General features: G+C 43.2%; 1 protein-coding gene across 1 annotated transcript in view; it reads left to right on the forward strand.

The window, feature by feature from the left end:
* LOC127605904 (zinc finger protein GLIS1) overlaps nucleotides 1-22,233 on the forward strand; it is an 84,839-nt gene that overhangs the window by 49,860 nt on the left and 12,746 nt on the right. Inside the window, exons 5-7 of the mRNA XM_052073775.1 lie at nucleotides 14,660-14,821; nucleotides 17,985-18,095; nucleotides 21,645-21,786. Coding sequence (XP_051929735.1) covers nucleotides 14,660-14,821; nucleotides 17,985-18,095; nucleotides 21,645-21,786 — 415 coding nt within the window. The remainder of the gene's footprint in view (nucleotides 1-14,659; nucleotides 14,822-17,984; nucleotides 18,096-21,644; nucleotides 21,787-22,233) is intronic.

Below are 22,233 nucleotides of genomic sequence, written 5' to 3' on the forward strand. Positions count from 1 at the left end.
GAATGCATCAGGCCCCTTCTCATTTCCGCAATACACAAACAAGGTGATTTCAGCCCTACGATTCATTTTTGTCTTCCAAATGCACTGGAAGCTCAGTAGTCAAACATCTGGTTTGCAAAAGTGTTGACATTTCCCCCAGCGATTAAAGCTGCAGGCGGTGATGAACAAGCCCTCCGAGCAAATATCCGGAGTTTGAAGGTAATTGGAGTTTCAAGTAGGACGTAATTGCATGTGTACGATTCTGCTCAAGATCTGACTTGGTGGAGCTGACTTACTGTATTAGAGTTGGACGTTTTATGGCAGGTCAGCAAAACTTGACTGCCCTCCGCCGCCCACGCGCAAACTGAAAACGTATGATTTTTTTTTGTCTTTCAGAATTTAACTTTGCCCATCTGTTTAGGGTACGCACTTTCAATTTGGAGCAATCCAGGTTATTATTTATGTTTTTGAATACTGACAAAATAAATAAAACTTAGATTTAAAAAAAATTGCAATGAAAAATATATTTAAAAAAATGAATATTGATTACTGGTGTATATGCCTGTATAATAGTTTTAAGAAATTTAAAAAAGAAAACTCTCCAAAACTACATCATGTGTTTATAAAACTAACAAACTGGAATTATATTGAAAATGTCCTTCATGATCGTTTTGTTTTTGTCAATTAATATTAATCAGCTTTTGGGGTTTATTTATTTCAGTATTGCCGTACGTCCGTATCGGGAAAAAGAAGATCAAACAGTTGTTTGAGAATTGTAGTTTACGGATTAATTACACAATATTTAGTGACTCTTTTTTTTTATGTTGCAGAGAACAAATACTGTACTCCAGATATACCTGTTCATATTAAATAATCATTTAAAAAACTAATACTAAAACTAAAAAAAAAACTAAAACAAAAAAAATACTAAAACTAAAAAAAAAACCTAAACCAAAGGGAAGCGTTTTCAAAATATAAAAAAAAACAAAAAAACAAACTTTCTCTAAAAACAAAATAAAATGACATAAGTCAGAGCAAAATAAAAAACGACTATCATATGAAAATCCCAAACGATTCGAATCGCAGCTCGAAGCAAATGGTCATGACAACTATTCAAATCCTTCCCAAACACTTCCACGAAAACAAAAAGGCTTCTGGAAATGTACTTTGGAGTATGTGTATACATGCTGTGGTTTTACTGTTTGGCTTTTTAAAAACATTTTTTTTTGTTCTGGGAGCACTGATGGTTAATGTCAGGGTTTAATGTCAAAGCAGCGGCATCTTTCCAGAGTTGTGGTGATGCCCGGAGAAGCAACGTGTCCACCGCCAGCCGCCGCAAAATGAAATGCTGTCCTCTGACATGTTTGAGCGACTGGTTCAACAATTGGGAAAGGTGGAAAAACTGAACAACCTTTCAACAGTTATAGCTAATGTTGATGTTCATCATTCAAAAAAAATACATATATCGTCACAAAAACCATTGTCATTGTTGTGTCTTGAAATGACGAGGCACACACACGCGTTTTCTATAATGTATTGTGCTTAGGCTTCCCAGGTAACATTTCACACATGCGCAGTAGATGGCAATACAAACTACGGGAAGTCAATGTGTCCAAACAACATACAACTCTATGATGGTTAATACACCACAGTCATGTACATATACAAAAAAAAGCGTGTAGGAAAGAAAATAGCTCGTGTGGTAGGCTCATTGGTAAAGATCCAACATCAAGAAAGCTAGCCAGTCATCACATTGAATAATTTTACTGCCTATATTTCCCATGAAGCAGTTTGATCGTTGGTGTTCTGCCGCCATCTAGTGGCGATTATTGGCTGGAACAAATTATCGCAGATAAAGGTCCACCCGACCCACATTTCCTGGCGCACGTTAAAAGACACATTTGTAGGCTCTGCGTAGCCATCTTCGTTCGGACGAAGACCGTAGTGCCAAGAACCGACCGACCGTGTGAGGCAAGACAACGACGGGCAGGATATCAGCGAAGGTTAACCCCTTATGGGTGTTTCATGTTAAAATCAATTATATTCATGGTTTTGTTTTTTGTTTTGGTTTGTAATGCCACTTGCGTGTTTCATATTCATGGGACTAGTTCTCACGGGGCAAGGACAAGAAAGCAAGAGAAAGACGTGTGAATGAAAGGTGCCGGACAGATCGATAAAGTGCGGGTTTCGGAAGAACGGCGTCGCTCAAACGGGATCACGCGCCCCCGCTGCCCGGGAACATCGGATCGTGTTGAGCGATTTCATTGCCCTAAGGGGTTCCCGGTTTGTCGTTTTCATGAAGGGGGGTTGAATTTCGTGAAGGGGTGCATAATTAATGGCTGGTCGCTCGCTAATGTGGCAGCGCGAAGCATTGTGTTGCACTCTAATGAGGCCGTTAAACGTGGATACGGTTGCTTCGGCAGGCGACGCCGACTGTCACGGGACAAAAAGATTGATGGGATTTGGTGAAACGAAGAGCCGCACACTCACTCATGGGTGGAAACGTATATTGGCGGATGCGAAGAAGCCTCATTGATAGATTTGACATTTTTGATGCTAAAGTTTCGTTTTTTGTAGTATTGTCGTGTTTTGTGGCCGATGACTCAACCTTTAAAAAAATGTTGCGGGCACAGAAAAAAAAAAAAAACCTTAAGACTGTTGCTTACGTGTTTAATTCCATGCGAGGGATTTTTCAGACCTGATGCACGCAAAATCACTCATCACAGATGTGTAAGTTGAGGGGTTCGTCCTTTATGAATGGATGGCTCGACTTTAAGAAACGGCGAAAGTTTAAGAAACTTTTAAGAAACGGTTCTGTTTGTTGCGTTCAAACGTTTTGTTTGAACGCAACTTTTTTTTTCCCCAAACATCTGCACCGCGGTACGATCGAAAACTCTCGGCAACCTAACCACTTCCTGCTTTTCCCTACTTCAACAGCCAATCAGAAGCCATCAACATAAAAACACGCCTAAGCAATTATTAAGCAACAGAGTATAATATAGGTACTCTTAACATGAAATAATATGACGGCCAAACATAAAATGCTAATAATTAATCATACAACATTAACTTAGAGATCTATCGTACATCATCCGCTGAGCAGCGCTGACCGATCGTCACGTGAACGACGATCGGAACCCGAACGCGCTCCCTCTCAGACAAGGGATGAACCGAGAGCCGACATACGGGGCCAATATAATATAGATGGGAGGTCCTGCGTGTAAATCAAAGTCCTCGAAGAAAAACACAGAGCGGGAAATGAACTTAAACGCTCCCCTTTGAGAATCTCAACTCTGTGACAGTCGTAACTCTCTCACTGACAAGCACTCATATGGACGCTATTAGAAAGTTGACCCTTAACGCCAAAACCTGGACAACTTTGTGCGCCGAGCGACGAGAAAATTCTAAATTCGAGGCATGAGACGTTTCCTATCGGGGTGACCTCTTTTTCCACTCAACTCGGTGAACCGGTGAAGCTCGTGCTGGCTGTTTTTTTTGGGGAGGAAATCACATTTTAGCTCTCTAATGTGATGCAGGGCTGCTGAGCTGGTCGACATTTGACAAAAGGCCTCCGCAGCACGGCCGCTTAAGTGCTTCCATGAAGTGGTCGCGCAGCCCCGCCTGTCCTACGTTGCCGCAATTTTTTCAATCTACCGTGGGGCTAACAAGAAAGAAATTATCGATGCTGTTGTACAAATGCGCACCGCTTCTTCGAACGTGAGGAGGTGGCCGTGTTCAAGATTGACCAATCACATTCTGAAAGTCCGCACACCTGCCCAAATTTTTTTTCCGAAAGGGTTTTTTGAGGGCTGTTCCTGTCATTTTTGTGCCTCCCTTCCTAAATGGATAAGATGAGGAGAACAGCGAAGGAGCTGCAGGAATTTCTGGCACGTAATGACTGCTTCATACATTCATTCATTCATTCATTCATCTTCCTAACCGCTTGATCCTCACTAGGGTCACGGGGGGTGCTGGAGCCTATCCCAGCCGTCTCCGGGCAGTAGGCGGGGGACACCCTGAACCGGTTGCCAGCCAATCGCAGGGCACACAGAAACGAACAACCACTCGCACTCACACTCACACCTAGGGACAATTTAGAGTGTTCAATCAGCCTGCCACGCATGTTTTTGGAATGTGGGAGGAAACCGGAGCACCCGGAGAAAACCCACGCAGGCCCGGGGAGAACATGCAAACTCCACATAGGGAGGCCGGAGCTGGAATCGAACCCGGTACCTCTGCACTGTGAAGCCGACGTGCTAACCACTGGACTACCAGGCCGCCCAAACCGGAGCACCCGGGGAAAACCCACGTAGGCCCGGGGAGAACATGCAAACTCCACACGGGGAGGCCGGAGCTGGAATCGAACCCGGTACCTCTGCATTGTGAAGCCCACATGCTAACCACTGGACTACCGGGCCGCCCTGCTTCATACATGCGACACTTAATCGGCCATCTTTTTGACATGTCTGGGCTATGATGTGGGGTGTCAAGATGGAAGCCTTGTCTGACAAAAGTAAAACATCCCAAAAGCCTGAATTTAAACATCGGCGCGTAGACTTTATCGACTGCAACTGACAGTGAATACAAATCACTTTGACTCGATCCTTTTATGCTCATTTCAGAGTCTCACCGAAATCCGGGAGTCGAATCACTCCCAAGAGCCTTTTTACTCGAGTATTTGTACTTTGAGTCAGATACCGAGAGAACAGACTATTTTTTTTTTTTTCCAATTCTGCTGAAAGGAGCGATCCAGCTGGCCTGGCTCATTATCAAAACGGAGCGCTTCCTGTTGTGCCATCCGCACCGTTTCTCACGGGGCCCCCGGATGATTCAGGCATGGCTGCAAAATGGCCGCTCAGAACAATTTCTTGAGTCATTTACATGAACGCTTCCTCCCACCAATTTATCGGCTGGGCTCTCACTCCCGTTCTTGTTCATCCGCATCTGGAAAACACTCGCTCCCTCGTGTTCGCAGCCTTGGTTGTGTGCGCCCTTCATCTGCCGGGCATTTATCGACAGAGAATGTGGCAAAGAAAAATTGTTGTCATTCAAGAATCGGGAATTTATTTTGGCCCTTTAAAAAAAAATATATATATACCACAGTTGGATATTATTATTTATTGTTTTGTATGGAAAAATGATATCAAACTTTGCGCCAACTTGAACAAAAATTGCTTATCAAGTAAGAGGCAGTTATTTGGTGTTTTCAATTGAGGAATTACTATTGCTACAGATACGATTAGCGTATTTTCTGCGCGATAAGGAACACCATTTTCTCAAAAGCCGTCGGTGTGTTTTATAATCCAATGCGCCTTATATATTGATCAATATTCTGATTTCCTGGACGTATTTGAAATGTTTTGTAAAGTGCTTTGTTCCAGCTGCGGCTATTGTATTGTATTGTATTCCTCTTAGCGTTGCTCCCTCCAGTGGATGAATAATGCCACTGCAGCCACTATTGTAGCTTCGATTTTATGCACCTTATAATGTGATGCCGGCGGCCCGGTAGTCCAGTGGTTAGCACGTCGGCTTCACAGTGCAGTGGTACCGGGTTCGATTCCAGCTCCGGCCGGCCTCCCTGTGTGGAGTTCTCCCCGGGCCTGCATGGGTTTTCTCCGGGTGCTCCGGTTTCCTCCCACATTCCAAAAACATGCATGGTAGGCTGATTGGACGCTCTAAATTGTCCCTAGGTGTGAGTGTGAGTGCGAATGGTTGTTCGTCTATGTGTGCCCTGCGATTGGCTGGCAACTGATCCAGGGTGTCCCCCGCCTACTGCCCGAAGACGGCTGGGATAGGCTCCAGCACCCCCCGCGACCCTAGTGAGGATTAAGCGGTTCAGAAAATGGATGGATGGGATGGATATAATGTGATGCGCCCTACAGTATATAGGAAAAGTGTTTTAAGATAGGCCATTCATTGAAGGTGCGCATTATACTCCGAAAAATACGGAGTATATGGCGGAAAATACGGTACTTTAAAAAAAATAAATCCTCAGGTCAGCTATAAATAAATGCAACAAGTGCATGTTTCTTTTTACTTTGTGTTTGGAAATGTTGAAATTTCATGGAGGAGGGACCGGAATAACCCATGTGCAAATTTGTCTTTGTGAATCATTTTGATTCATACCTCGGCAAGAGGCAAGGCCGGCCGGCTGGCTAAAAGGCGGTGGAAGTGATATGTGTAAACTATGTAATGTGAATGTTTTTAGGCAAGCTGTGTTTAATTTGGTGTCCTGATGAAGCGCATGAGAAACCTTCCTCCCGTTAGCTGTCTCATTGAATCATGTGGATATAATTTCATCCATTTACGTGTTTTCTGCTCTTTGCTGTGGTTGCCACGGGGCATTTGGAAGCGGGCAGATTAAATGCACATGTTGCTCCCCATCTGCCGCCCTCCCCTTCCAAAACAGATCCCGAAGTGTCGGCAGGTTTTCCCCTCCCGGAGAAAGACACCTTGTGATCAACCGAGAGCCTGTTGCAGCGAGTCGCGGGGTTTTTTTTATTTTTTTTTTCACACTCCCAAAGTTCTACAAACGGCTTTTGAGCGTTTGGCACTTTAGAACATGTTTAATACGGCGCGCTGTTTTTTTTGGCACCTGGAATCTCAGCCCCTTCGTCATGTCTGTCAAGCTTGGAAAACAGGGCAGGTCGGACCTGAAGGGTAGAAGTAATCACAGTGGAAGGCTGATTGCCGAGGTTGCTGGGATTTTTCAGGACCCTTTCCATTTCCAGGGCGGTGGGCCTCGCAACATGAGTAATCGTGAATTTCATGCGAGTTAACAGTCGCGCGGGTTCAATCACGTCTCCCGGTCATTAGTCAAGAGTTCTCATCGAGCATTTCGAGGCAGGGTCATGGACAAAACAGTGCCGGCCCTTGGCGAGGAGGGGTGGGTGGAGCGTGTGGGGGGGGGGGGGGGGGGGGGAATCAAAGGAGCAAGGAACTCAAGACAATCTTGAAGTCACCAAATTTGACACAGCGCAGAGAAGGGGTGTTGTTAACACCCCTGCCAAATTTCAATGATCTGGAGCAGGACGGGTTCACCTCGTTCGCGTCATAACTGCAAACGAATGGCGCTTGCTCAGAGTAACCACTGGTTAATTGAACCTTTGTGAACTGTTTTATTTTTTTTTCCAAACACGCATGCAAATTGTGCATTTACGTGAAGAAAGTTTTTACGATGGACCTGATTCACAGTTTATTCATCTCTCATAGACAGGAAGTGCACGATTCACAAATTCATCTATTCACTTTTGTTTTTTTTGGGGGGGGGGGTGGAATTCCCAGCTATTATCTGAAAATTCTGATCTGTCGTAAATGCCGCAAGTTGCCACGGGAGGCTATGTCTAAGATTAGCCTGGGTTGTTAGTGGAGACTACAGAGAGTCTTTCCTCGCATGTGCACGTGCACGTCAGGGTCATGATTGCTTTGGATGTTTCATCATGGATCGTTTTTACGTTTAGTTTCTAAATGTAGTTTTCTAATGCTTTCATTAGTTTTAGTTTTAGTTTTTTTTCATTTGAGGCATTTCTTGTGCGTAAGATTTATTTTTTTATTTTTTTGTCAAAACTCCACAAAAACTCATTCATTCATTCATTCATTCATTCATCTTCCGAGCCGCTTGATCCTCACTAGGGTCGCGGGGGGGTGCTGGAGCCTATCCCAGCTGTCTCCGGGCAGTAGGCGGGGGACACCCTGAATCGGTTGCCAGCCAATCGCAGGGCACACAGAAACGAACAACCATTCGCACTCACACTCACACCTAGGGACAATTTAGAGTGTTCAATCAGCCTGCCACGCATGTTTTTGGAATGTGGGAGGAAACCGGAGCACCCGGAGAAAACCCACGCAGGCCCGGGGAGAACATGCAAACTCCACACAGGGAGGCCGGAACTGGAATCGAACCCGGTACCTCTGCACTGTGAAGCCGACGTGCTAACCACTGGACTACCGGGGCGCCCTCCACAAAAACTATTTAAAAAAAAAAAAAAACAGGGGAGTGCACTTCCTCATACTGCCATTTGCGGCAGGGTTCAGCCCCCCCCCCCCTTTTGTGCGGAACGTTCAACTGTATTTTCTAAAGTGATGTGTCTTCCCTTTTTGATTTCTTTTTCACTGCCGTTAAGCGCCACTTGTAAAGGTCCTTCATCAGCTACCTGTCCCGCACGTCAGCACACACACATTCCACTCCCCGATAGCGGCCCATAATGGCCGGTTTGTTCCGATTTGAGCCGCAGGTTTTTAATGCACACGCGGCGGCTCTCGACACTGCTTTCCTTTTTAGCCTCGCTTGACGCTGTTTGGCCTTCTCCCCTGCCAGTCAGGAGTCATTTCCCACGAAGGCCTCAGGCTATCGCCACCAGTTTGTCTGTCTGTTGTGATCAGCTGCCTGTCCGCCCTTCCAACCGACCCCCCCGCCCCACCCGCGTCTCCTCCAGTCATATCAAGACCTCGCTGTCATCCCTAATGTTTACGCAGCGATCGAACCCCAAAACCCCCCACCCCTTCTCCTCCTCCTCCCGCTCCGGATCGAGATGGAGTGCCTCCGCTTGCGCGGTTATCTGTGCCGGTTTACCTCAGCCGGAGGTCTCGGAGAGGAAAACCAAACATGTTTGAAGCAATTCTAGTGATTAGAGCTGTCTAAGCTGTTTTCAGAGATAATATCGAAGGCAAGATTAATCTCATGTCACCACGTTTCACTGTTTATGGAACTTAAAACCCACGTGTCCATCACGAGGGCTGCAGTTGGAGTTTATTCCAAAGGAGCGCAGGGACATTTACACACTGAGTGCGGTTTTGGATCTTTTTGGGACTTTTTTTTTTTTTGGTTCATTGTCAGCGACTGCTCAGTCCAGTGGAAATTTAATGCATCAGCAACTTTCGACAATTCTTTTTCAATGACACTTTTTTTTTTAACCTTACTGCAGCGCTTGCACTTTTTTTTGTTGTTGTTGAACAAAGTAAAAAGAAGTGGGCATGATTTAGTCAAGGGAAGTAATGAAGTACAAATAATTACTAATTATTTATTACTATTATTATTACTAATTAATTAATAATTACAGATAATTAATAATCTGCATGTTAGCAGATTGTTTAGGGATCTGCACTCTACTTCATGTAAGATTTTTTTTTTTACAGTCAATCCTTTTCTATTGATGGAAATCTGAGCGCAATTGACCCCCCTGCCCGTCCCCCCATAAAAAGCTTCATAGATGGGGGGTTAAACCGATTAGTCGACTCATCGACTATACCATTTTGCATCGACTAGACTCTTATCAATGCAAAATATGCGAAATGATTCATTATTTGTGTTGCCAGTAACAAACTACTTTAAAATTGAATACAATTCTTCCTGATTGAACTTTTCTCAAAAAAGTAGTCCTATAAAGGTAAATTAAAAATCCAATTTCATTATATAATATATTTAATATATTGACAGTGGGGCGGCCCGGTAGTCCAGTGGTTAACACGTCGGCTTCACAGTGCAGAGGTACCGGGTTCGATTCCAGCTCCGGCCTCCCTGTGTGGAGTTTGCATGTTCTCCCCGGGCCTGCGTGGGTTTTCTCCGGGTGCTCCGGTTCCCTCCCACATTCCAAAAATATGCATGGCAGGCTGATTGAACACTCTAAATTGTCCCTAGGTGTGAGTGTGAGTGTGAATGGTTGTTCGTCTCTGTGTGCCCTGCGATTGGCTGGCAACTGATCCAGGGTGTCCCCCGCCTACTGCCCGAAGACGGCTGGGATAGGCTCCAGCACCCCCCCCCGCGACCCTAGTGAGGATCAAGCGGCTCGGAAGATGAATGAATGAATGGATGAATGAATCCTTTTCTATTGATGGAAATCTGAGCGCAATTGACCCCCCTGCCCCTCCCCCCATAAAAAGCTTCATAGATGGGGGGTTAAACCGATTAGTCGACTCATCGACTATACCATTTTGCATCGACGAGACTCTTGTCAATGCAAAATATGCGAAATGATTCATTATTTGTGTTGCCAGTAACGAACTACTTTAAAATTGAATACAATTCTTCCTGATTGAACGTTTCTCAAAAAAGTAGTCCTATTACAGTGAATTAAAAATTCCAATTTCATTAAATAATATATATAATATATTGACAGTGTATTGCTTTACATACACCGTGCGCCATCCAAAGCACTTTAGAAAGCCTCACATTCACTTATTTGGAAACTGATCTCCTCAACTACAATGGTGGCTACAGCTTGTCACTCAAGATTTTCTTTTTTTCTTTTTAGTTTAAAATGGCTTACTCTAGCCATTATCTCTCTCCATGGCCAAAGGCACAACCAGGGTCAGTTTTCGCACCTGTTGATGCTTTATATAAATACTCGTTGCTTCAGAACAGCTGTATGATTTCTAGTTGGCTAGCTAGCTAGCTAGCTAGCTACCTGGGGAGAGGTCTCTTCGGGCTTGAATTTGGCTAGCTCCTTTCGTTTGTTGCAGCGCGTTACGGAGTGAGTGAGAGGACAGCCGCAGACAAAATGACTGAGGCGTTGATACACTGCCGAGATGGACGACATTGATCATGCTGCCGAACAGTTTAATTCGATGCTCTTCATCATGCTAACTGTTTCAGGCCGCCTTGTAGCTCAAAGGGATGCGAACCTCACACACACTAAGCCAGCGAGCTCTCGCATTTAAAAATATTCAACGTGACAGTTTTCGGGTCTTTTATTACTGTTTGCAAAAAAAAAATCATCTTTACTTTCTTGTTTACCTCAATTTCAGAGTCTGTACTTTTTTTCTATTTTTAGCCTACCCAAGCCAATGAGTACTTCTTCTTTGTTTCTTTTTTGTATCCGTACTTCTCAAATACGGAGTGTGAGTACTTTTGCCACCTCTGGTGCAACCCTGAAATTAGGCACACCAAAAAAAAAAAAAATCATCAGAGCAAGTTTCTTGGCCGGTTCCTCTGCCTCGAGGCGACACTGCCAGTCGGTTTCCCAGCGGCTTGGAAAAACTTCAGCCCATCTCATCTGCGCTAGTCCCAAGTAATCATCCAACCGATTAACACGTTTTCCTCCAAGCCGCACTAAGATTTTAGCCCCACATTTGTTTTGCACAAAAGAAAGAAGCATTGAAAGTGTGATTCCCCGCACCCTCTCCAAAACATAAATGCAAACATTTGGCACAGCAATCATGACTCCCGCGTATGTTTTTTTTTTTTTTCATATTCAACAGTCCAAAGTGGTGTTGATGTTCTGCTATGCTAAGATTTGCATTCGACTTTCACACCTCATCTTTAATATCTCGCGTGACCGCCGAGTGTTGAAAAGTGTTTCCACAGTGCGCGCGCTCGTCAAAACATTTGCTGCGGACATTTGTTGGTCTTGGACGTAAACGCTTGATTATTTGAGTTTTAATAGCGCGCTGCCAGTTGGCGAAAGTAAAACGTTATCTTTCTTTTCTGAATAAGCACTTACTTCGATGCTTTTCGGTTCATATACTTGAGAACAATGAAACAAACGAGACCCAAAAAGAAGAGCAGAGTGCGCCGTGTGGAAATTTTTACGGTTTGCTTCAGCCAACTGTTGAGTTTTTTGCGGCAATGTTGCTCAACGCGTTTAATTCTGCATCTTAACGCCCAATTTCAGTCTCAACCCGCAGAAGAAGGGAAAAAAAAGTTGACTCCATTTTCCAAATAATACTCAGACCCGGCGTAGCTGCCAGACTGCAGGGACAATTGTAAAAGCGGCGACAGATCCGCCGCGGTCACCCGAACCGCCTGTGCCGTGACGGGTTTGGGTTTCGCCGATATTAAATGGAGCGTCGGTGAATAGAACGAGCGTTCAGCCTGCGTTGTGTGAGTGAATGACGACAAGTGGGGGATGAGCCTGATGAAGCGGCAGGCCTGTTCGATGAACGCTCTCACTCTGCCCTTAGCTGCAACCGGATCTGATCCAGGCTTTGCTAACGACCCATGCGGACATTTTCGAAATGAACAATTTGAGCCGGACCCGCATTTATTGAACGGGTCCCGGATACACCCATGATAGGTGTCTCACTGTCCAAAAATGGCAAACGAAGCCCAGTGTGCGTGCTTCAAGCTTTTTTTAAGGGGCGGTTACTTTCAGTTGAAGTTGATGAAAAACTGACACATAACACAAAAGAAAACTTTTTTTTTCATCAATTCACGTAATTCTGTTCTACAAAAGTCCTTTAGCTTCATGCTAATTTTATGTGTAATGCTATAACTGGATAGCAATAACACAATAACACAAAAACACAAAAATATTGGCCAGTGGCACAGTGTACCGATCCCTCGATTGCATGTGTTTCTAACAAATAAATGTTTTTTTTTAACTAACAATCTTATCATCTCACAATACAAAAAAAAAGAATAACGCCGAAAGATCGACAGTACGCTACAAAATGATTCCACAGCCGTTGCTTGCTGTAGGCGTAAAAAGCAGGATTGCGCAGGATGTGGATGAATAATTTTCAACCAAAACAGCACTCCCCGTTTCATTCTCATCCATCCATCCATCCATCTATCCATCTTCTACCGCTTATTCGGGGCCGGGTCGCGGGGGCAACAGCTTTAGCAGGGAAGCCCAGACTTCCCTCTCCCTAGCTACTTCTTCCAGCTCTCCCCGGGGGATCCCGACTCGTTCCCAGGCCAGCTGGGTGACATAGTCTCTCCAGCGTGTCCTGGGTCTTCCTCGGGGTCTCCTCCCGGTGGGACATGCCCGGAGGCGTTCAGGAGGCATCCGAATCAGATGCCCAAGCCACCTCATCTGGCTCCTCTCGATGTGGAGGAGAAGCGGCTCTGTTTATTTTTCATTCTCATGCTATCAAATTTTCACGTCTGCCGCTATCTACTGGTCTATAAGTAACAGTGAATTCACAACTGCACACTTTTTGCGGGCCTTGACATTGCGGTAGGTTTTGTGTACAGCTTACGGATACGCGATAAGCGACCCCCTTCTGAATCTTTCATGAGTTCACAAATCTGTGGGCTTCATTGGCTGAGTGCTCGGCATCAAATGGGGCGAGCGGGGTCAGATACGAGCTTGTTTACGGGCGCTGTCACTTGTCCGTCTAATGTGCCATTGACGCCGGCGGCGAGCGCTCGGCTCATGCTACGCGTTACCGCACCATTCACCGCGTTCCACTTTCCATTAACTGTCACTTAGACGCACGCCATGTCTTCAAAGTCACTGGGCATGACATCAAATGCACGTCCACGGGCCAAAGGGAAAATAGATTTGTAATCGTACCACCCGTGTTTCGAGAGCGGCACTCCTTTTCCCAAGGCGGCAGTGCTGGATATTTGAACTTGTGCAGCTGTGGAAGTGATCAGGGAACTCGTGGAAAGTGCGAGACAAGATTCATCCATTTTGCTTCCCCTGTTCAGGGGTCGCAGGGAAGCTGGAGGCGAGCCCACCCTGCGTTGATCACCTGTCAGTCACAGGGTTGAGCGCAGAGGGGGGGAAAAAGTCTTTGTACCAGTGGCGTACAATGGGCTGTGCCGGCAGGGCATAGTCACCCTCCATTTATTTGATTTTTTTTACAATACAATACAATACAATACATGCTGATTTATATAGCGCTTTCACAACAGCAGCAGCTATAACAAAGCGCTTAACAAAACAGTTAAAGACATTACAACACAAGGAAAAGAAAATGTCATTCCTCGAAAAGTGGCCCAAAAATTTTGCCCAATTTTTCCGATTTTTCTCTGCAGTGCCAAAAACTCAAAGACAAGGGAAAAATAAAAGACACAAATATTCTGCCTATAATTAATATATATTTTTTTGTAAGTCTTAAGGGACCAAAAAAAAAGTCCTTTCATTCATTTTATATATATATATATATATATATATTTTTAACTAACAAACGCAGAAAAATCAACAGTACGCTACAAAATGATTCCACAGCCGTTGCTTGATGTAGGCGTAAAAAGCAGGATTGCGCTGGATGTGGATTAATAACATATATATATATATATATATATATATATATATATATATATATATACTGTCACTTATATATATATATATATATGTGTGTGTGTGTATATATATATATATATATTTTTTTTTTTAATTAATCGATTGATTCATGGGTTATCAGAATTTTATTCTGTCAGATATTGGAGTTCACATTTTAAAAAATCTAATAAATGCATATCGGTTGGGCCCTAAAAAAAATTTAAAAAAAGAGCACTGCAGTATATGGGTTTGTCCTTGTAAAACAATGTAAAATAATGTCAAGAATTACACAGCTTGTGCATCACAAGTTCATACGGCAATTCAATGCTCCTGCTGCCGCTCCTTCCGACGTGCCTACCTTGGCCCCTGGAGGGCAGTATAATACAGTACAGACACAAATGAAGAAGTCAGAGCTCTTCTTCTGTGACTCAATAAGCTGCGAAAATATTCCTCATTTTTCACAGAGGATAAAGAATACATGCCTTTGAGTATTGCTAATATGCATATACTGTATATATGATACTATATATCTGTATAAGTTGCGTCACTGTATTTATAGTTGACAGTAAAATGTATTTTTTTTGAGTCACGAGCTTGGTCACGAAACAACTGAAACTGCGGCGAGCTAGCACAGCGCCTTAATTCGACCTCATTCAAGTCTGCTCCTTTCTGCATGGACGCTTTGTCATCCTAACGTCCGTGTGTAATCGACATGCTGGTCTCTTCTGCAGTTTGAGGGCTGCAACAAAGCGTTTTCGCGTCTGGAGAACTTGAAGATCCACTTGAGGAGCCACACGGGGGAGAAGCCGTACCTGTGCCAGCACCCCGGCTGCCAGAAAGCTTTCAGCAACTCCAGCGACCGCGCCAAGCACCAGCGCACTCACCTGGACACGGTCAGAAATGAACAAGTGTCCGCTGCGTCTCATCTCTTTGATTTTTTTTTTTTTCCAGAGCGGCTCCGTTTGCTCTCAGGAGCACTCAGGAAGAAGAAATTGTTACGCAAAAGTTAAACACTGTACAGTAATAATAATAATAATACATTTTATTCATAAGCGCCTTTCAAGACACCCAAGGACACTTTACAATAACAAAAAACACAAAGACCACTTCTGCGAACACGCAATGAGAATTCTCGTGTACTTTACTTTTTTTTTTACATGATACTTAAATAAATATGTATTTTCCCCATCTATTCAAAAAAATTAATAACTCTCGTAAAATGAAGCAATTTTGAAAAATCAAAACAAATTGAAATGAACTGAATTTTAAAAACAAATCTAAACGGAAAAAAAAAGACGAGCAATCATTCTTAAAAATGTTAAACTGTGACCCCCCCCCCCCAAAAAAAAAAAAAAAAACTCGAGTTAGGACAACTTGAATTGACTGACTCTTAGCTGAGTGTGTTGTGTTTATTTTTATTGGCGTTTACAGGTTGGCCCGTACGGAGCCAGAACACTAAGTAGCAAACACATTAAGTTTGGGATTTGAAAATAAATCGTGGCTTGGTAGGAAAGATGCATTGGCACTGAAAAATATTGCGTTATACACTTTTTATTTGGACTTTTTTTTGTGTGTGTGTGTAGTATGAATGTCACTCCTTTTTTTTTTTTTTTTTTTTTTTTTGCAGGACACTGCTTTGATTGTTTTCAGTGTGGTCGTTTTTCAGTTTCAACGTCCTGGTTTTTACAGTCCCTTTTTTTTTTTTTTTTTGCTTCGAGCGTTACGTTTGGGTTTTAGCATGTAGGGGAAGTTGTATGTTGCTGTGTTTGTATGCGTTGCTGTTTCGTGTATGGTAACGTTACAGCCAGGTTGATGAATTACAATCACGCCGTTGCCTTGAGATACGAGTTGAAATTGTGACCGTGCTCGGAACTTAAAACTCATCACAAATCGTCTTTCTCCATTGAAACAAATGGAAATGCTAGATTTCTTTTTTTTTTTTAATTAAATTTTGTACCATATAAAAACATATAATAACATAAGTAGAATGTAAAGGATAAATGGTCGCCTGGAAGAGGATAAAGAAAAAGGTTAATTTAATCTGACTGTCATGGCAGGTCTGCCATATGTTTGCAAATATAATGCGATTTGCAAACATGCAGTAACATTTCATCTAAATTGTCCCCAGATTGCCTCAATTATGTCAGCTTTAGCCGAAATGAAATGATTTCATTTTTTTTGGGGGGGGGGGGGGATTTCCTTTTCTAGACTTTATTCCCCATGTATCCCCCCACCTGTATGGGAAAGCCACACGTGTCCAGCCAGAGTCACAAGCCTCGGCTTGGGCACAATATTGAACGTGGCTTTGTGTTACGATATCAGTCAAGTTTCCCACCACCCACTCTTTCCACGAGTCGGACAAATGATACAGCTAATCTGCTTACGGCCTCACATTAACACCCCCCCCCCCCCGGCTAAAGGCCCACTCTGCCAAGAGCACTTGAGGGGAAAATGATTTTTAAGCTTTAATGATATTTATTCTACACACAGAAGTCACGCTTGATTTTTGTTGACTCGAGGCGCCGTGCCACGCCGGGCTGCAAAACAAACACGATCCCAGATGAGTGGCACTGTAAGCGCCTTTGGAATAACAAAACGGCTTATTTACGGAGGCCGTCAACGTACGCGCAGGCACGGCCAATAAAGACCTGTATCGACTTACGCTTTAATAGCCGTTTTATGTTTCTAAAGTGTGTGTGTGTGTATGTGTGTGTGTGTGTGGGGGCTGCCATATGACATGCTATATTTGCTTTACTAATGAGGGGAGCTCAAATTGATCAGGAAATTCCAACTTTTCACTTGTCATTTGCGATATCTCAATCGGTCACCCCCCAAAAAAAGAAAAAAAAATCAATTGAGAATGTAAACACTAGACCGCCACAAAATAAGATTTTCTAATGAAGTTCGTATTCATTTTATTCGGTATTCTGAGAGAAAGGTAGAGTGGTCACACACCCACTCTTAAAAATAATAATAATAATAATAATAATAATAATGTGGTGTCATTCATTTTATAGAAACCCAACTGGGTTTTCTGAGCTCTGGTTGTTAGATCATATTGATCTTTGTGTATTATGAAAATAAATACGTAAATATAAGTTAAGACAGGCGGAAAGAAAAACAATACAATTGTATTCGCTCAAAATTATATATATAGCATGTTGCCCACAATAAAAAATATCAACGAAACAGCACAGAAAACTCACACGACATTCCAACACGCTTCCTAAAAAGTAAAAAAAAAAATTCCACTGGCACAAGCAGATGCAAAAACATGGAGGACAAGATGCACCAAACGGACAACATTTTTTGTTTCATTAAAATAAATCCATGTGAGGAAATTGGAAAAAATATTTTTTAAAGTGACTTCAACATAAATTATTTCAATTTTCTACTCATTGTGTGTTTGTATGTACCGTACTTTTTGCTTCAAATATTTACTAAATTCTCATGAGAGGAGATTATTTCTGTAATACAGTACGTTGCTACTGTTTCAAGTGCTTAATAAAAAAAAAATGTCTATGCTAAAATATCACTATTATTGTTATGCATGGATTTTCAAATGGATTGTTTTCGGGAAAAAAATAACGAAGCACGTTATTATTTATCGGTTAATTATCGGTTAATTATCGGTTAATTATCGGTCAATTATCTGCTTGCATTCCTGAATGGCGGGGGAAAAAAGGGATCGATGCTCGGCTTCACTGACTTCATGACTTTAATTAAAACTCTTCATTTTTTTTTTTTTTGTTTATGAAAGCTGATTTGATAGATATGTGAAGCACGATATTAATAAAGCAGACTAAGATGATGTTGCTCATGCTAATCAAATTTCATTGTCTTATACTCACTTGTGTTCATTTTCCCCGTCTTGCTTTTCCTTCACATTTCCTGTTACTCCTTCTCAGCCGGAAGGTAAGACTTCAACTTGACCTTTTTTTTTTTTTTTTTAAACTTTTCCTTCCAATCTAATTTCCTCCCACTTTGATCCCCCATTGGCCGTGCCGCTTTATTCCGGTCGCTGTCTAAATGGGCATACGTTGCGCCTTCTTACAGAAACCATACGCGTGTCAGATCCCCGGCTGCACCAAGCGTTATACCGACCCGAGCTCCCTGCGCAAGCACGTCAAGATCCACTCGGCCAAAGAGCAACAGGTGCGTAGAAAGGTAAGATTTGCGCACGTGGGTGAGAACGTTCGAATGTAATCCAAAAACTGGACCCGTCAAAATAAAACACAATGAGCCCCGCGCGACCCTCTCGTTCTATTTCTCTCTTGCACTTTGTGAACGCTCGAATGATTCCCTCGGCAATTCGGGTCTTCTTCATTTATTTTCGTCTTTTCCCCTCAGGTGTATCAAAAAATAAAACGGGAGAATATATTTTTGTGTCTTTATTAAATGATTATTTCGCATGTACACCGTCATTTCGACATCGTGTTTTATCTACACTTCGTGTACACCTGCAGATTGAGATTGACAGACTTGGATTGGAATTTAAATTTAGGAATAGGCCATCATTTTTTTTTTTTTTTTTACAAAATTAACGCATTACCGCTTTGTGAGCAAAAAGTGGATTTACCCCATCGATGAACGCAAGAGGAATTTTTTTTTCCAAAACCGGTGTAGCAACACATGTCGACATTGAATCTCAGAATACTTACAGACGTATATTTTTTAATTTTATCAAAACGAAAGATTTCAAGCTAACCAAACACTCATGCCCAGTCGCAGTGGCACTGCCGTCAGTGTCTGTTTTCCCTGACTTGATTTCAGAATCAGTTATTGATAAGAAAAGAAAACCTTTATTAGTCTTGCAATGGAGAAATTCCCAATTCACAGCAGCAAAGTTATGAAAGGAAGAAGTAGAACAAACAAAATATAGGAGCTGCTGGAAAGGCAGCCACTCTCGCGGCGCCATTTTGAAGTCAAAAGAACAAAAATAACACAACACATAGGACACAGACAGTCGTGCAATCTTCACCAATTTTCTGCATACACTTTGTTGTCTGAAGCAGTTCTAGATGAAAGAGGAGAGGATCAAAGTGTCCTTTCACCAGTGGATCAGAGACGTCATGCTGAAAATGTGCACGCGTCTGCTACAAGCTAATTTTTGAAAGCAAACACGAAGCTGTAGCGTCCGTTGACAAACAGAGATTAGTTCACTTCTCCTGTCCCACATAATCCGCTTCAAACTCCAAGCTGCGACTCCCAGTTCCAAATCTGCATCGGCGCTCCGCACTAATGCTCCTTTCTTCTCATCGTGTATACGATTTGACGCCCTCAATTTAATGCATGTGTCCTGAAACTTAGCCATATTTTCCTAAAATTGGTTATTTTTATCTATTGATATCTTATTTTGAATATATACACGTCAAACCTAGCACTCGAGCCCGAGTTTGCCCAACCCCGAGCGTGGTGTCATTTCCAGTCCATTGCGTTGGTTCCCTGCCACCCGCGTAACTTTACACAAGTCAAACATTGCATTTTGCACATTATCACAGTTTAGCCCGAGTAATTTGGCTTTGGCCCGGGCCTGCCTTTCATTTTCGCCACAATAGATCAGATTTTGAGCGCAAGTCATTGTGTTCACGGTCAAAGGCCCATTCTTCTCCCTGACTGGAAATGAGTAAATAAGAGAGAATGGACTCATTGTTGTGGATAGTGGCAGGCCGCGTGATGTGTTCCGTTCGCTGCGGGCTCATAAAGGGAAACACATGTGCGCTCGTAGCGTTGTTAATAAGCCGTAATGCACAATCCCCCCAGATGTTATGGACAAATGTCAAACGCGAGCGCTCTTAACTGCGCATTCACAGCAAAGCAAAGCACTTTTTTTTTTTTTTTTTGGCGTGTTGCCGCTGGGTGGAAAGCGCCGCGCGGATTACGCGTGATAAATGTTTCTCAGGGAGGGTTTCCCAGGAGGAGCCGCTCAGCCCGTGTACATGTTTACGCCGTTTGCATAGTGAAATCGATCCGATGGCGATTGAGTCGTCAATGTATTGCGATGAGGGTGGTAGTCAAAAGATGCGCGTGGGGTGATCAAGTCGATGGCTGTGAAGGGGTTTGTGTGTGTATGTTATTGCTAGGAGAGGGGAGGGGAGGGGGGGGAGCCACCAAGTTGGAACAAAGGCTGAATGCAATTCTCGGCAATAAGATGATTGACGCGTGCGCCTGATTGGGCGGTTTGGAATGAGGACGATGAATGAAAACATCTCTGAAGTTGACCTTGTCATGTTCCGCATTCCTGCTGATTGATTTCAAGTACGACCGTGCCACCTTTGATTCATTTTAAACATATCAGCTCAAGTTAAAATCACGAGTAGAAAAAAAAAAAGAGTAAAAACTTTAGCACATCCGAGTTGTGGTTAGCACGGCTTCTTCACAGCTCTGAGTTTGAATTCCGGGTACTCTGGCTTCCTTCCACATTCCTAAAACATGGATGTTAACTTCCATATTTTTTATTTTTTTTGCCCTGCCAACTGTTTGTTACGACGCTGGGCAGCAAAGGGAAGACATCATTCTCGCTAGTTGCTAAGCGACTTAACAGGAACAAGACCGGTGCTTCTTTCCCCCCGGTTTTGATGTCAGTTCGGCAAAATGGATTTGTCACGGCTTCATCAGAAACTCATTAAAGTGCGTTCAGAAAAAAAATGGCAACATAATTCGAAACAAATATAAAAAAATAACATCAAAAAGTCAGATAAATGTCTCATTCTTTTTGTGTTTTAATGTCAAAAGTGATGATTTTTTTTTTTACTTGTGTGACAGTGTAAAAAGTTACAAATGTACAGCGGGCGCTTTTTTATGACGTCATCGTTTGCCTTTTTTTTGTCCTCTTTCTAGAACAATGTAAGATGCCACAAGATGACGTCGCAGCCCACGATAATAAGAAAGTAGGACTTCTTGTCTAGGATGTATTGTTAAAGGGATACATCTCAGTTTATATAGGTGGAGGAGGGGGGGGGGTCAAAATTAAGCCTTAGTTGATAGTTGTTAGTTGAAATTACGGAGTCTTTGCTACATAAACTTCAGAGGTTGCATTTATTGAATTTAGACAAGAATATGATGCATTTAGGCACGCCGCACATCGTTATGGCTTATTAGTGACTTTCACCACGTTTTCTAAATGATAAAAATCTACTTTGTGCGAACGACATGACGTTACGTCGAAAATCCTGCTTCATTGTCATGAGAACGGTCTCCCGTAGCGTCGTAGCTCGGTGATTGTGTGCTTTATTAGCCGGCTTCCAACGACGTGGGCTTTATGGCACACACACGAGATTTGAGCAGTATTATTTGTGTATAGTATTGGCTTAAAGTAATGGCTGATTGTTTGCTCGTGAGCTCTCGCTGACAATGAGAACAACGTGGAAGGTGGAAGCGCACATGAAAGAAAACCAAATCAAGTGCACATTTGGGGCCGTTTGCAAGTCTTCCTCGGAGGCTTGCGGCTGATAAACACAAATCCCCGTACCGAAAATATGTTGTTTTTATTACCGCAATGTTAAACAGTGGATATCGCTAGCGTATACAAAGCAAGGCAGCTGTTGCATTCCCATGTATTCATTTTTTTTCCTGGGACTTTTTTTAAAACTCTAAATACAAGCAGAGTTTATCCGGAAAATGAAAGATAAGGGCGCTGTGCCCTCCAGGGGGCGCCACAGAAAGTCACTCCAAAGCAACGTTTGCCACCTGTGATGATTTGTTTGTCGTTCTCAGCTCCGTCCGTGTCCTCACCTGGAGCAGGACGTGCTGAGCGACTGTCTGTCCATGCAGCACCTCCAGACCTCCAGTCAGACTCAACTTCTATACAGCAGCAAGGACGGCTGCGCTCCAGGGCTGAGCCAAGACGTTTTTTCAGGTTGGACCCTCCTACGTTGACACCACTCTGTAATTTAGCCAAAAAGACTCGGTAGATACCGTCGAACCTCGTTTCAATGTCGCCAGACTCCAAAAACATGTTTTCATTGCTATGTCGTTCACATTTCAAAGTCCCGATTTCACTTGGTTTTAACGACCCTATTTTTTCCCACACAATAGGCATTGTGACAACGAACCGCGGGAAGCTAACCGCCGCCGCGACGTAGCTTATGAAACAAAATGACAGTTGGCTTCGTCGGCGGCCCTGGCCGTTGCCTACGGCGGGGATGGCAATTTTCCGCGGATCCGCGGAAATTCGCCGTTTTATTTCTTAAATTGATCATTTTTGTGAATCGTCTAAATCCGTTGAGAACATTTTAGGTGTGGGGGGGGGCAGGTACCTTATCGTCGAGTTTTCACGAGCTCTCCCGATCAGTCTTTCCATCTT

The sequence above is a fragment of the Hippocampus zosterae genome, chromosome 8, assembly GCF_025434085.1.
Source record: "Hippocampus zosterae strain Florida chromosome 8, ASM2543408v3, whole genome shotgun sequence".
In the NCBI taxonomy this organism is placed as follows: domain Eukaryota; kingdom Metazoa; phylum Chordata; class Actinopteri; order Syngnathiformes; family Syngnathidae; genus Hippocampus; species Hippocampus zosterae.